Below are 14,830 nucleotides of genomic sequence, written 5' to 3'. Positions count from 1 at the left end.
TAAATTAATGAGTTCAATAAAAGCTTTGACACATGTTCATTCTGTATTTATATGACTCATGGTTTTTAACTTTTTGAAAATTATACTTGATTTCCTTTAGTAAAAACAAAACTTTGAGAGTATTGAGTGGTTTTTTAATGGAAAATGACATTGAAGTTATGTATAGGTATTAGATTAATATTAAAATTGAGTTGGATGTCCTGAGTCCCTATCTGCCAGGAATGAGAAGAGGAACCAGACCTGAGCTGGGGCAGAATGTTGGGTCTGATGTATTACCAATCCTTTGTAGGAACATTTAGGAAGTAGGTAACATTCCTGATAAGTGACTTGAGCAACTTTCTGATAACTCAATGAGATCAAGAACTCCTGAGGAATTACGGCTGCCAACCCAGGAGACTAACCAGTCTAATATCTTTAAGCTGGACTCCTTTTCATCCCGACCTGTGGGATGGGAGCTCTGGACCATGGAGGATGTTTAAGGAGAAATTGGATGTCAGGTTGAAAACAATAGAGAGGAGTGTCACCCATCAGAACTTGCACCAGGTCTGTAAGTTCCTTTCCAACATTAGTTGTGTGTGCGTGTGTGTGCGCACGATCGCGTGCCTTGTAAGATAAAAATTTTCAACGTAGTCACAGAGTGCTGTCCAGGCAGTCCTGTTCACCCTGACCTGAGACAGGGACCATCTGGGGCAGGACCTGTTGGCATGACTGGTTCTGTCCCCTGAACTCCCAGACACAGGGACATTCTTCTCACGTGGAGGCAGAACAGGGCTTCCTCCAGCAGCTGGGCTTCCCACCCCACCAATAGGGTTAAACCCCAAACTTCCCTTTGGTTATGGGTTTCCCATCAGGGCATTTTCTTGTAGTGACATCTGGCACTGACATTTCCCTCTGCCCCACCCTTCCTGGCAGGCCCTGGCAATGCGGGCCAAGCAGGAAGCCTCCACAAAGGCTGGCACCGAGCTCCCTTTGCGCCTTTGGGCTCAGTTCTGTCTGCACTGGGACCAGAAATTAACCCCAAATCATCTGAAGGCAGCAACAGCAGTTCTGTGGATGCCTCCTATTTCGGGGCAACTCAGAACGCCTCAGAGGGCAGGAGACGCCGCCGTGCCTGGTGGTTTTCAGATTTCCTGCACAGCAGAATCCACTGGGAAGCCTTAAAAATCCCAGGGCCCAACCCGCCAGCCCATAGCCCACCCAGCTCTGCAGGCGTGGGACCCAGGCACCCACACTTGTTTAAAACCGGCCAAGCAATTCCTCCACTGAGTCACATTCGAGACCAGGGACCCAGCCCTGGCTTCTGAGACTTGCAGTGAAAGGCATCGCCCGGGGATATTGCTAACACGTAGGTCTGATTCAGCAGGTCTGGGGCGGGGCCCACATTCTGCATGTCTCACGGGCTCGGAAGGGCTGCTGCTGCTGCTGGGCCACAGGCCACTCTCTGAGCAGCCACGCTCTCACCAACTGTCTGCTTCAGCTCAGCTTCAGCCACCGTGCCGCCTTTGCAGAGGGGCTGCAGGAACCCCTGACCCAGGGCTAAAGGGCAACTTCCCCGGTTCCGGGAGACAAGCTGGGGCTCTGCCCCGGGAGCACGCCTTGCCTTCTGGGCTGCGGTCATCACTTGCTGCTCATAGATGTCCAGGTTCTGGTTCATCAGCTCCAAGGCCTGCTTGCGGCTGGTGAGAGCTAGAGGGTTTGGACTCGGTATCAAATGGTGCTCGTACACCGCGGCCACGTAATGTTCAGTGTCGCCATCCTCCGCCAGGCCGTGCTCCCCGGCGTGGGCTCCCAGGGCCACCGCGTAACAGCCGCAGAGGAAAAGAGCGAGGGGACTGCAGGCTCCAGACATGATGGAGACTGTAAATCTGGAATGTAATGAGGCCCGGGGAAAACAGCTGAATAAAGAATCTTGCCAGGAACTTCGCTTTTGCAACTGTGATTTATTAATTCCCAGCAATTAACCTCACCCGCCGCGGTGCTGCCGCTCAAAGGGTTTGTTTCATGTTCCTAATAAAAGGGTATGTGTTTCTCTCCAAACACGTAGCCGTGTTTAAAATGGTTCACTGTGTTAATAGTCTGGTTTTAGAACATTTCCAAAACAGACCCAGTGTCTGCGTCACTAATCTCCCCTCTGGCTGCACACTTACACTTCGGGCAACAATAATTATTCCGATTGTTTCACATGATTCTGTGACATATTCCACATCCCACGGCCTGCCCTTTATGCACACACGCATACTACAGGTCAATCACCCGTACCAGCTATGACTGTTGTGATTCTAGTAACGCAGCTTGGCTTTCCTAGTCGTAAAAACGGGGTAGATTAAAAGTCTCCCTGCATTCCTTTGGTTAGTAATGAATTTGAAAGGTAAGGCTCCCTTTACTCAGCATCACATTCTTTATTTGGTGCAAAGAAACTGCTGAATTCCACATGAATGCCAGGATGGACTCTGTTATGAATAGATTAGAGGCCCGGTGCATGAATTTGTGCATGGGTGGGGTCCCTCGGCCTGACCACAATCAAGGCCTATAGGGGGGCTGGCCGGCAGGGGGAAGGGACCACAGGAGGTTGGCCAGCCAGCCCCCACCCCGGATCTGGGCGGGGGGGGGGGGGAGGGGGGGGGGGAGAGAGGGGCTGGCCGGCTAGGGGGAGGGGCTGTGGGAGGCTGGCCAGCCGGCCAGGGGAGGGGGGGCCACGGGAGGTTGGCTGTAGGAGTGCACTGACCACCAGGGGGCAGCTCCTGCGTTGAGCTTCTGCCCCCTGGTGGTCAGTGCGTGTCATAGCAACTGGTCAACCGGTCGTTCTGGTTGTTCTGTCATAATGTTCGCTTAGGCTTTTATATATAGATAACAAGTAGTCTCCCAACCACACCATGACTTTTTCCTCCTTGAACTTGACAATTGCCATTGCCCATCATCACTTCTCAACCTCTGTCTCTGTGACTCCAAAACTCTTGCTGGAAAGCATACTCATTTGGAAAGAAAATCTTTTTGCAGTGACAAAATGTCATTTTCTAGAAAATAAACTAGAATTTTCTAGAAAGTGAACTCAGCTTTGTACTTCCTACCATAAGAGATTAAAAGTAAATTATGAATTACGTCACTTACAATGTCACTTCTGTGTACCTTTTTCCACCCCAAATAGGAATTTTTATTTCTCCCCCCCCCTGCTTTATATTGATTTTATTGGGGTGACACTGGCTAACAAAATTATACAAGTTTCAGATGCACAATTCTACAATACATCATCTGTACACTGTATTGTATGTTCACTACCCTAAGTCAGGTCTCCGTCCATCACCATTTATCCTCCTTCCCTCCACCCAAATCCCTCTCCCTCTCCCCAATCACCACACTGTCCATTATGGGTTACTAAGTGTTTTAGTGTATAGAGTCCAATTCTGCCTTGAAAATCAGCCTGGCCTCAGCTGGAGCCCCTCCCCCAGGGCACGATTCACCCAGTGGTGTGCCAAGGCCCAGCCACATGCTCTGTGGAGATGTGCTGGGGCTGACCAACTGCCCAGGAATCCAGATTAAACACCAAGAGAACAAAGACAAATCGAGGAATCATATTGCTGCTGCTCTTTCAAAATAAAATGATGCCCTGCCCAAGTTTGACTCATCCTGTGTTTGCATTTCAAAACCAAACTCTCCAGGCTGCAAATTTCTTTTCCTTTTTTTTTCTTCTCCAACGTTCCAGAATCAAAAGTAACCATAATCATTTTCAGCAACAGAACAAGGACTAGGGATGCTCAGTTATTATCCTCAGAAAATCAAATACTTCTCCAAATAAGGCATTCTGCCCCCAACCCTGCCCCCTCTCACACTGTGACTTCTTTCCCCGGGGAATAAATGTACCATCCAAATACCAAACCCAAGGACTTGTTGCCATTCATCTGGGACACTGTCCACAATGTTTTAAGATTAGAACAAGGGGCCTTTGAGTGAGCAGTCACGAGATTTTGAGAAGAAACAAAAGTATAATTGATAAGTTTTCTTATCTAAATTTTGCCTCTGAAGACCAGCAAAGAATAATTTTTAAAGTCTCACAATCTATTTTCCATTCCATCTCTGCTTTCATAATGATGATAATGGGGAGTGGTTTTGGGGGGAAAACTGCATTTTCAAAGTCATAGTCACAGTATTTCTAAAGTATAAGGCTAGGGCCTCACCAAGAAGTGGGGAAACTGAGGCTGGGGTGTGTGTGTGAGAAGGCATTCGAACCAGTGCCTGGTGGAGGCAGGTCAGGAGTCCCTGGGGCCAAGAGTGGTACTCTCAGCAGCCCCCTTTCTCAACTAAGAGCTGTTACCACAGGTCTGGGACACAGAACATTTGTTGAAGTCTCACAGACTTGCAAGCCAGCAAAACAAGGAAACTGTGGAAACAGCAAGATATCACATTACTCTCTAGCCTGAGAAAATAAAATTTAGCTTATTTGCAAAAGGAGCCAGGTAGGAGAGCAGTAAGTGGCACTTATTTGTGCGTGAACAGAGGTGGGTGGTAATAAGAGGTTATGCAGATTCAACCAAGTATTCATGCTTGAAAGAAGCAAGCTTAATGAGGTAGGGGAGAATGAGTAATTACAATAAAAATAGGAACAACAGTTTGCTCTTCTGAAGAGTGGGGGAAATAGCCAATAGCTGCCATTTTAACCAAATTTGCAAATGCTGGTTTTCCCTCTTTACCTGACACTGCACGACTGTCTCAGGAAAAACCAAACAAGGTCGAGGCAGGGACTCCTCTGAAGGGCACAGCAGGTGGGACTGGAATAGACAGTTTCCAGTGGTTGCCAGATGCTGGCTCATGATGCCTGCACAGTGGGCTGGGGATGTGGGGGCTCCCTGGGAACAAGGGGGTTCTAGAAAGTCATGAGGTCCTTGGAGATCCAGCAACTGATCCACCTTTAGAGCTGGCCAGGACCTGGACCATAAACAAGATGGTCGCTAGAAGTATGTGCTTGTCTATACAGGTAGCTATGCTCCCCTGGCATTGGAGGGCACTTGACAGGTGAGACTGAACTTCAGGAAGGGTCCAGCATGAATGCACCCTTGAGGTGACACGTGCTTCCACACCCTGCTTGACATGCTCTGGGATGGGGGCACTGGCCTGTGAGATGCCCTGAGTCCCACTGCTAGCAAACAGCAGCGCCAGGAGGGCTCATGTCCGACATCCCTGGGGCACCCGACTGTGTGCCAGGTACAGATGTAGGTGTCAGGGATACAGCAGTGAATAGGCCCAGCCTTTCCTCGTGGAGCGCCCACTCCGGATGTACGGAAAGATGGACAACCACAATCAAATAAGTATCTAGTGTGCCAGATGATCAATGTAGAAGACAAATAGAGGCAGTGAAGGGGGAGGAAGGACCTGGCTTGAATGAGGAACCGTTTTAATCAGTACGGTGAGGGAAGGCCTCAATGAGAAGGTGATGTCTGAAGAAGGTGAGAGAGGGGGCCATTTGGATGCCTACGGAAGAGTGTCCCACTTGGAGGAAATGGCTCAGTCAACCCATGTGTAATCTTCCTGGGTAGGTTCAAGAAACAGCAAAGAGAACAGTTGGCTGGAGCCCAGGGACCAGGGGAAGGCAGCAGAAAATGAAGTCAGAGGGAGAAATAACAGGGGACCCCTCCCTGGCCTCCACACACCTCCCTGAAGCTGGCACTGGCCGCTTTGTTCTCATCTCAGTAGAATGACAGGTGAGATCCAGTTAAAGCCTGAGTCAATCATGATGCTCCTCTGCTCAGAATCTCGCAGCCCCCTCCCCTCTTCACCCCCCGCCCTCCGACCTGCAGAGTAAAAAGCTGAGACCTTCCAGCATGCCAAGAGGAAAGATCGGGTAGACACAAAATCACTGATGGGTGGGAAGAGATCTTCTGGAGTGACATCTTTAGCAAGCATCCTGATATTTTAACTGCCCTACAGCGGCCTCTGTTTCTCATTTCAGAATGGAAAGTATTCCCCCAACACTAATCCTAATCAGGAAGGTTCTTGTGATCTAGAAGGAAAAAAAAAAAATCAAAGCCTAAATTACATGGAAATCTATTTCTTGGAAATTTGGTAACATGTCAATTACCAGATATTTTTACACCAAAGGAGCTTCTTTCCACCTTGTTAAATGATTCATCCTGATAATTAGCTGTGTTTCCTTCCTAGCCAGTCTAGTACAATAGTGTCTTTTGAAATAAAATGAGGGAATTATTATTAAGGTATTCTTAATGAGATAATTTCAGAGGCAAGGATATATATTTAAAAATTATATTTAGAACTATTGATCCTGTTAACAAAAGAACTTGTCATTCTACTTGTCAGGGAAAGTAACAGTCCCTCCTTGGGAAAGGAGGCAAGAAAAGTCGGCAGAGGAAATGTCACATCCTCTGGGACAAGGCCTGAGTAAGTCATTAGCAATCAGCTGGGTGTATGTTTCCATGCATATCAGACAGGAAGCCAAGAAAAACACTGTTTTACACCTATTCTCATGAATTTTGTGATTTCCATGTTCAAACCCTTTTATATAAGGAGGAGAAATAATATCCATCCCCATCGAATTTACTTAATGAATTGAAAGAAATCCCAAAAGAGATCTTTCATTTCCTAGAAAGCCTCTTGTTTTCTTCTTCTGCCTGCTGGCAATGTTAGACATGAACTCATCCGTGACTGTCCTCTAGAACAAGAAGTCCCACAATGGTTCTTGCTTCAAGAGCTTTGTGCAAACCCACCCACCACCAAGACTCTTGATGTCTTAGTGGGATATGTCAAGTGTGAGTGGCAACTGATGATGAGGTCAAAGTTCTAAGGTTGAATTCACAAGAAACTGAACAAGTTACCAAGCCTCTGAGTTAAACTGGTAACTTGTGATTTCACCTTTTTAAAAATTCCAGCTATTTATTTACCTTGGAAAAAAGAAAGTGATATGCAGAAGTGTAACTTTGGACCAGGCCTTTGTCTTCAGGCCTGTTTCTGCTCTGTTGGCTAGAGTAATTTATCTTAGAGCACTAAATGAGCAATCAAGGCTTCATGACTCTTGAACTTAAACATGTCATCCTTCTTTTCTCAAATGGGAAATTATCTTCATAACTTAAGTCAAATAAAACCTTTCCCTAAAATGCCCAGGTGTTGAAGGTAAGAAGGCTCTTTTTCATTTTGTGCAGACACAAAAAAAGCCCCAGCTGAGACTGATTCTATAGGTTTGCTACTGCCACCCTGTGGACAAACTGAGTGTCATTAATCCAAAAACCACAATAGCAGAGAGATTCTTAATAAATGGATGGCTTTTCCCCTCCTTTCTAATATGTCAGCTATCTCTTTTACAGTGAAAACAAAACAAAACAAACAAAAAAAAACAGAAAACATTTGACTTTCCAAGATTTGCATCTTATAAAAGCTGTTTTCTATTTGCCACATTCCCAGGACCAATTGCACCTTGTATATTCACAAGTTATAAATTTGTTGTGATTTCTTATCTTATAATCACGCACTTCAAGGATGTGGCTGGAGTACAAGGCGATGCAACCCCCAATACTGTTACAGACAGCGTGTGCATGGGGAAACCTGGCTAAGTTAAGGGAGCTATCAGGACAAAATTCTATATTGATGCCACATTGCATTTTGTATGTTACATGTTACTGTTTTTAAGCCATTTTGACATCTCATTTTATCTTCCTATCACATAAAGCAGTGAAAGCAGATGGTAAAATTCTGTCTTTGTGGTGAGAGAATGCTCCAGGACTGATTAGTGGTGAGAACAGAGGAGACAGGCTCCTGGTGCAACCCTCCTAGCACATGTTGAAGAACGGGGGTAATTTATCAGTCAAACCTTCAAAGACCACCATGGAGTCTTCAATGCAGCTGGCAAAATTAAACAGAAATTCAAAGTGGCACTCCTAAGGGAAATTCCAGGTGGTTCTCAAATGAAGGCTTGACATTGGGTCCCCTGGAGGGTGTGAACATCAGGTCCCTGGATCCTCATGCCCAGACATTTTGATTCAGCAGTCTGGGGTAGAGCCTGAGAAGATGCATTTTCTTTTTTTAATATATTTTATTGACTTTTTACAGAGAGGAAGGAAGAGGGATAGTTAGAAACTTCAACCAGTTGCCTCCTGCACACTCCCTACTGGGTATGTGCCTGCAACCAAGGTACATGCCCTTGACCGGAATCGAACCTGGGACCCTTGAGTCCACAGGCCGACGCTCTATCCACTGAGCCAAACCAGTTAGGGTGAAGATGCATTTTCTAACACATTCCCAGGTGATGCTAATGCTGATTCTCCTGGCATGGGGTCACACTTGGAGGACCACTGGGCTGGAGGATAAAGGCATGTAGAACCTACATTCTGACTCCTATCTTTCCCTCATGTAGGGAGCGGCTATAGGGTCACAAACAAGTCCCAGCTTGGAGGGCAGAATCCTCCTAGCATAATTAAGCTTGACCTTATAGCCCTCCCTTGTTCCTTCCTAGGTAGCTAATGGGCTGTGGGAGGAGCAGCAAGTGAGGCCAAAACAAGGTGAAACTCGCAAGAACATTGTAAACATGTTGACCACTTCCCTTCTTTTGCTTTGTGTGCTCTGACCATAAAATAAAGCTTCGGTTTACAGGCTGTCTCACTGTGTCCTCATCCAGGCACAAGTGAACCTACCTGGCCCCAACAGTATTCTCTTGTCTGTCTTCTTTAATCCTTCACTGCCCCTCCTCAGGTTCACCCCTGGCCATGCTGGATGCGGTTCACCCTCACATCAAAGAAAAACCTGCATCTAAACCATCACCTTTTATTTCCCACATTCCTCTCCAATAGGGTTGATACAATGTGGGCAGATTTCAGTGTTTCCACCATCTCTAGTGAAAATGAGCAGCAAAGTATTTAAACTAGGGAGGAGAAATCCGGCCCCCCTCACTCCCCAAATTTGATCCAGGTCAGTTAAAGAATTCAGAGCTTATCTCTGCCTTGACAGGAATATCACTGTAAAACCAGCTTGTTACTGGTTTTCATCGGTTTAAATAAAGTTCCTGATTAAAAAAAAATAAAACAGGAGTAGTTGGTAGATAGTTTATTAGACCCATTCCCTCCTGCTGTCCTTAAAGAATCAAGCCATGAAGAGTTCTACAGCTGCAAGAAAATTATTCTTCCAACAAGCTTGGGAAAGGACAGCCTCAGATGAGGCTGTATCCATCTATTTTTGACCTTATCTTTTATTTCTTTTTTGACCCAGTCATTTTTAGTAGTATGTTGTTTAATCTCCACTGTTATGCCCAGATTTCGTGATCCCCAAAGACCACCAGGGTGCCGAGTCTGATGCAAAAGCAAAGAGACTTTATTCGAGTTAGCTTGAGCTCAGTCCCCCCCACACACACCGGCGCAGCGGCGAGGTGGAGAGAGAGAGACAGCTTCAACAAGACAAAGGTTTTATAGGGGTCTGGGGCAGGGGGAGGGTCCCCGGAGTTGGCTGACCCCGATTGGTCAGTTCCAGGTCACCTGAAGGGACTAGCAAGGCTGTCCCCTACCTACACAGTTTTCCCAGGCTTGTTTGGATGGCGGTTATCAGTAGAATGAGGGCAACCTTTCATAGCTTACCAAGAAGTCTGTAACTATTTACTGAGATTTGCTGTACTGAGAATTTATCCTTCTGCTCTGTCTCTCCCTTAGAGATTAAGAGGAACAAAGAATACATTCCTCTTAACAGACCTCCTATTCAGTGTTTTGTGCACAAAAGGCATTACGCAGTTAATAAACTTGCTGCAGTCTCTAGATGATCTGTAGTCCTCCCAATCCCGCTCTCCTGTCTTTCTTTCTTTTCTAAATTCCCACCTCCCTACCTCAGCCCGGTTCAACCTCTCAGGCTGGCCCTGGCACCTATGGGTGAAGGAGCATGCTACGGTATAGCCCAATTTGGGCCTAGCTGCTTTCTTGTAGTTTTTCTCGGAAGGGAGGTTATTCTGGGGACAGGATGAAGGGCCTAGCACAAAAATGGAGTCTCTGCCCTTTCACCACGTATATGTGGGTTTCTTTACTTCCTTTTTGCAGTAGATTTCTAATTTCAAGGCTTTGTGGATAGAGAATATGCTTGGTATAATTTCAATCTTCTTGAATTTGTTAATGCTAGTTTTGTGACCCAACATATGTCTTTCCTTGAGAATGTTCTATGTGCACTGGAGAAGACTGTATAATCTGAAGTTCTGGGATGAAAGGTTCTGTAAATGTCAATTTTGTCCATTTGATCTAGTGTTTCATTTAAGGCTGATAGTTCTTTATTGATTTTCTGTTTTGTTGGTATGTCTAAAGCTATCAATGGAGTATTCAGGTCTCCAACTATGATTGTGTTTTGATCTATTTCTCCCTTTATTTTTGTGAGTAGTTGTTTTATAAATTTTAGTGCTTCCTCACTGGGTGAATATATATTAAAAAGCATTATGTTTTCTTGATGTAGTGTTCCCTTTATCAATATAAAATGTCCATCTTTGTCTCGTTATCTTGAAATCTTTGTCAGATATAAGTATGACTTCATGTGCTTTTTTGTGGATGTTATTTGCTTGGAGAATCATTTTCCGCCCTTTTATTTTGAAACTACCTTTGTCTTTGCAGCTTAAGTGTGTCTCTTGTAGGCAGCATAATGTTGGGTTTTGTTTTTTGATCCACTCTGCTACTCTGTGCCTCTTTATTGGTGAATTCAGACCATTTACACTTAGGGAATCATTGATGTATGAGGATTTCCTATAGTCATTTTATCTTCTGTGTTCTGGAAGCTCTGTTCCTCCATTGGTTTTTTTCCTTTATGCTTCTGTCTGTTTTGTTTGGTGGTATTCCATACATCTTTCCTCTTTTTTTTTTTTTTTAAGCTATATGTCCTAGTTTGGGGATTTTTTTTTATGTGTGGTTACCATTAGGTTTATAAAAAATGAAGTTGCGCCAAAACCGGTTTGGCTCAGTGGATAGAGCGTCGGCCTGCGGACTGAAGGGTCCCAGGTTTGATTCCGGTCAAGGGCATGTAACTTGGTTGCGGGCACATCCCCGGTGGGAGGTGTGCAGGAGGCAGCTGATCGATGTTTCTCTCTCATCGATGTTTCTGACTATCTATCACTCTTCCTTCCTCTCTGTAAAAAATCAATAAAATATATTTTAAAAAAAAAATGAAGTTGCATATATACTGTAGTTTTTTTTAAAATCTTTTGAGTGCATCTAATCTTCATCTTCCTTTGCCAGTTCAAACCTTTCCCTCCTCCCCTTTTATGTTTCTGTGGTCACAAATTATCCCTGTTTATGTTGTAAGATTTTTGGTGATCTTACTCGTAGTGTTGTGACCTTATGTTCTTTTTTTCAGGTAGAATAACTTCCTTGAGTAGTTCCTGCAATGGAGGTTTTCTGGTGATAACAACCCTCAGCTTCTGTATGCCTGGGAACATCTTTGTTTCTCCTTAATATTTAATGGATAATTTTGCTGAATATATTATTCGTGGCTGTACTTTCTCTCTTTCAGACATTTGAATATTTGGTTCCACTCTCTTCTGGCTTGTAGAGTTTCTGCTGAGAAGTCAGATTAAATTCTGATGGTGAAGCATAGTAACCTCCATCTTGTATAAAACTGCTGTTTGAATTCTCTACTACTGTTAGATAGTCCCTAGTCCTGTAAACTCTGTCACTGTAAACTGTCACTTTAAGACAGTCTCTTATTCTACAAAATGACTTTGTTTTTAGTTCAAATAACAGAAAAAGATAAACTTAACTGTCTGACCTTGCAAGCTAGCCATCTAATGTAATAGACTAATACTGATAATAATTACGCTAAGTACAAACTCATTATGTATTCAAGGTTACAACTGTCTGTAACAATAACTCACACAGAGCCCTTTGTAATATATGCAAACAAAGAGGCTTGAAAAGTATAAATACAGAAAAACTTCCTGTATGGGTTGCTCAGAGATTTGGAAAAAGACACCTCCCTCTGGGATGCACGCAACAAACGACTCCTAATTGGCTCATTAAGGCATCTTGTATCTCACTTGCTAATTTACGATACAACAATGGGACTTCCTTTGTAGGTCGCTTCCTTCTTTTCCCTGGCTGCTTTGAGGATTTTTTCTTTGTCATTAATTTTTGACAGCTTTAATACCAAGTGCCTTGGAGAGTGCCTCTTTGGAGATGTTCTGTTTGCTTCTTGGATTCAAGGATCTAGTTCTTTCCATAGATTTGTGAAGTTCTCATCCACTATTCGTTTTAATAGACTCTCCATTCCATGATTCCTCTCTTCCTCCTCCGCAATACCTATAATTCTAATATTGCTTTTTCTTTTGAAGTCAGATAGGTCTCGTAGAGTTCTTTCCATTTCATTTTCTTTATTCTCAGGTCTCTCTCTTCTTCCCTCTGCATCATTTCTTGATTCCTATCTTCAGTATCACCAGTTCTTTCCTCTTTCTGGTTGGTTCTGTTTTCTATGCTCAATGGTTCACTCTTAATCTCAACTGCATGCTTCATTTCCAGGATTTCTGATTGGTTCTTTTTTAAAGTTTCAATTTCCTTGGTAAAATACTCATTTTGTTCATTCATTTGTTTTCTGAGTGCACTGAATTGTCTGTCAGTATTTTCTCTCATTTCGTTGGGTATTTTCAGAACTGCAATTTAGGGGATTTTTCATTTTCTTTCTCATCATCATCATTACTGTGGTTCCTTATGGTATTTGCTGTCCTTTAATTTCACATTTATCTCTGAAGATGTCTTTCTACTGTTTTCCAGTAGATGGCATTGAATTGCAAGATTTTTACCTCTGTGGTCTCCCAGTCTTAAATACAGTTAAACTGGGCAGCTTGGGAGTGAGGTTTGTTTTGCTCTCACTGTAATAGTGACCCCTGACTTCCATGGGGTCCCACCTCAAGCACCCTTTCTGGGAATCAGTCGCAGAGGGAAATAGCAATTCTACTGCAACAGCTCTTGGTTTATGGATAATATGCTCCTGGACCCGACTCCAAGGACATGGGAAGTGAGTTTTGGGAGCCCAAGTGGTGGCAGGGCTCGGTGGTTCTGTTTCTTTGTCTGACACACCACCGCTCGGCCCAACAGTGGGAAGCTGCACAGCAGAACCCTGTGCTCTGTCCGGTGTCTGCTGACTTAGACACTGTTCACTCATTCACTACTGCTCACCCTGCTGGGCTGCCCCACCCATCGCAACTCTCTGTTCCCTGCACCTGGCCGAGGAAAGTGCCTGCTACCTCCGGCTTTTTCCCCTTTCCCAGGTAGCAGTGAGCTCCCAGCTGCAGGGCTGTATCTGTGGGCCATCAGCACTTCCCTGCCTTCTTGTCTCCCAGATTATTCCTGGCTGTCCTCCTTTATTTGTTTCAGTGCATGGGTCTCTCAGGTATGTGTCTGTGTTGAGCAGGGATTTCTTTGTTGATTTATAGTTGGTTAACTTGTTAAAATTGCAACTGGTGAGACAGTTTGCAGCTGGGAATGGCAGAGGTCCCTGGATAAAGGTGAAATCAAGGATCTAGGCAAGAGAGTCTGCTGGACCTCTGTGCCCAGAGGGTCAGGGAGAAACTACAGGGTGCCAAGCCACGTCCCTAAGGACAGGCAAAACATCTGACTGTGGAAAAAAAAGGGACCACGGGACTGCAGGAGGTAGGGGATTTTGGACCTTGGAGTCTGGATTTTGGATCTGAGCTCAGAGGCAGCCCCAAAGGACTGGCCTGACCGCGCAGTGCTGGCAAGAGAGGAGCTTGCAGAGACGCAGTCCCTCCTCACACTGGGGTCTGAGGCTTTCTCCACTGAACCTAGTTCCTAGGACCTTTCGGATACAGACACTTACCCGTGGCTGAGGTGTGGGAGAAGGTGTGGACTTGTGGAATCTGGGGAGAGTAGGCGGAGGTCCAGGAGAGGTGGTAGAGAGTCTGGTGCTGAGTCATATCTAAGCCCCAGTCGCCATTTTCTCCTGAGAAATAGCCCCTCCCTCCAGTCTCCAGGCAACCAATATAGCCACACCCAGATCCCACCCTGAATAATACAAAAGAATATGAATACTCCGAGGTCATAGGAACTGGCCTAAAGAGAAATCTTTAGCCCCAGCAACCAGAAACTGAGAAACAGTACAGTAAAGACGACTGGAATCATAAGCCAGCCAAAGGAATGACACTTTTTTTGCTTTTATTTTTGGGTTTTTTTATTATCCCTTTTTCCTTTTTTCTTCTTTGTTTTCCTGTTTTTGTTTGTTGCTTTTTTTCTATTTCTTTTCGCATTATTTTTCCATCACTATTTTTTATTTGCTATTTTTAATTTTTATACCATTTTTTAAATCAATTTTTTTTGTAAATTTATTATTTTTTCTTCTCATCCACTTATTCCCTTTCTACTTCCTCAATACTAAATTGAGGTCCTCCCCATATTCATCCAATTCTTAATCTTATTTTCACTATATAAGCTCAGCCTCTACAGATTCTACCCCAGTCCTCTTTGCTGGGTGTGTGGTGTTTGCATTATTATTATTATTATTATTTTGTTTATCTATTGGTTCTGTGGTGTCATATATATATATATATATATATATATATATATATATTTTTTTTTTCTCCTTTTTATTCCTTTGTCTTTTATCCCTTATCTTTTTCTCTCTCTTCGATAGCATTTGTGCTATCTTTTCTCTGCCCTAACTCTCTTTGCTCAGGTGGTCACTTATATTGGGGTTATTGGTGTCGTGTGTACATTTGTGATTAGTTCCCTCTGTGTTGTGTCTTGTTGAGGTGAATTTTATCCTGTCTGGTCAAGGGGCTTGAGAGCAAGCCACATAACCAGACACCTAGAGAGGAAACTCCATCCATGAACGGGTCAATAACACCCCAGACCCAACTACAGAGGCAGGA

At 44.4% G+C, this 14,830-nt stretch overlaps 1 protein-coding gene across 3 annotated transcripts in view; it reads right to left on the bottom strand.

Annotated features, from left to right (window-relative positions):
* BTD (biotinidase) overlaps positions 1 to 14,830 on the bottom strand; it is a 36,530-nt gene that overhangs the window by 4,314 nt on the left and 17,386 nt on the right. For 2 of the 3 annotated variants that reach the window (XM_080673706.1, XM_080673708.1), the window contains exon 2: positions 1,601 to 1,865. In XM_080673706.1, the coding sequence (XP_080529832.1) occupies positions 1,601 to 1,865 (265 nt within the window). Of the gene's footprint in view, positions 1 to 1,600; positions 1,866 to 13,782; positions 13,913 to 14,830 lie in introns of those variants that run through there. The other variant, XM_080673707.1, reaches the window with a different exon arrangement.

This window comes from Plecotus auritus (assembly GCF_963455305.1).
Source record: "Plecotus auritus genome assembly, chromosome: 6".
Classification (NCBI taxonomy): Eukaryota; Metazoa; Chordata; class Mammalia; order Chiroptera; family Vespertilionidae; genus Plecotus; species Plecotus auritus.
The sequence above is the reverse complement of the archived record's forward strand: the minus strand, read 5'-3'. Positions and strand labels throughout refer to the sequence as shown.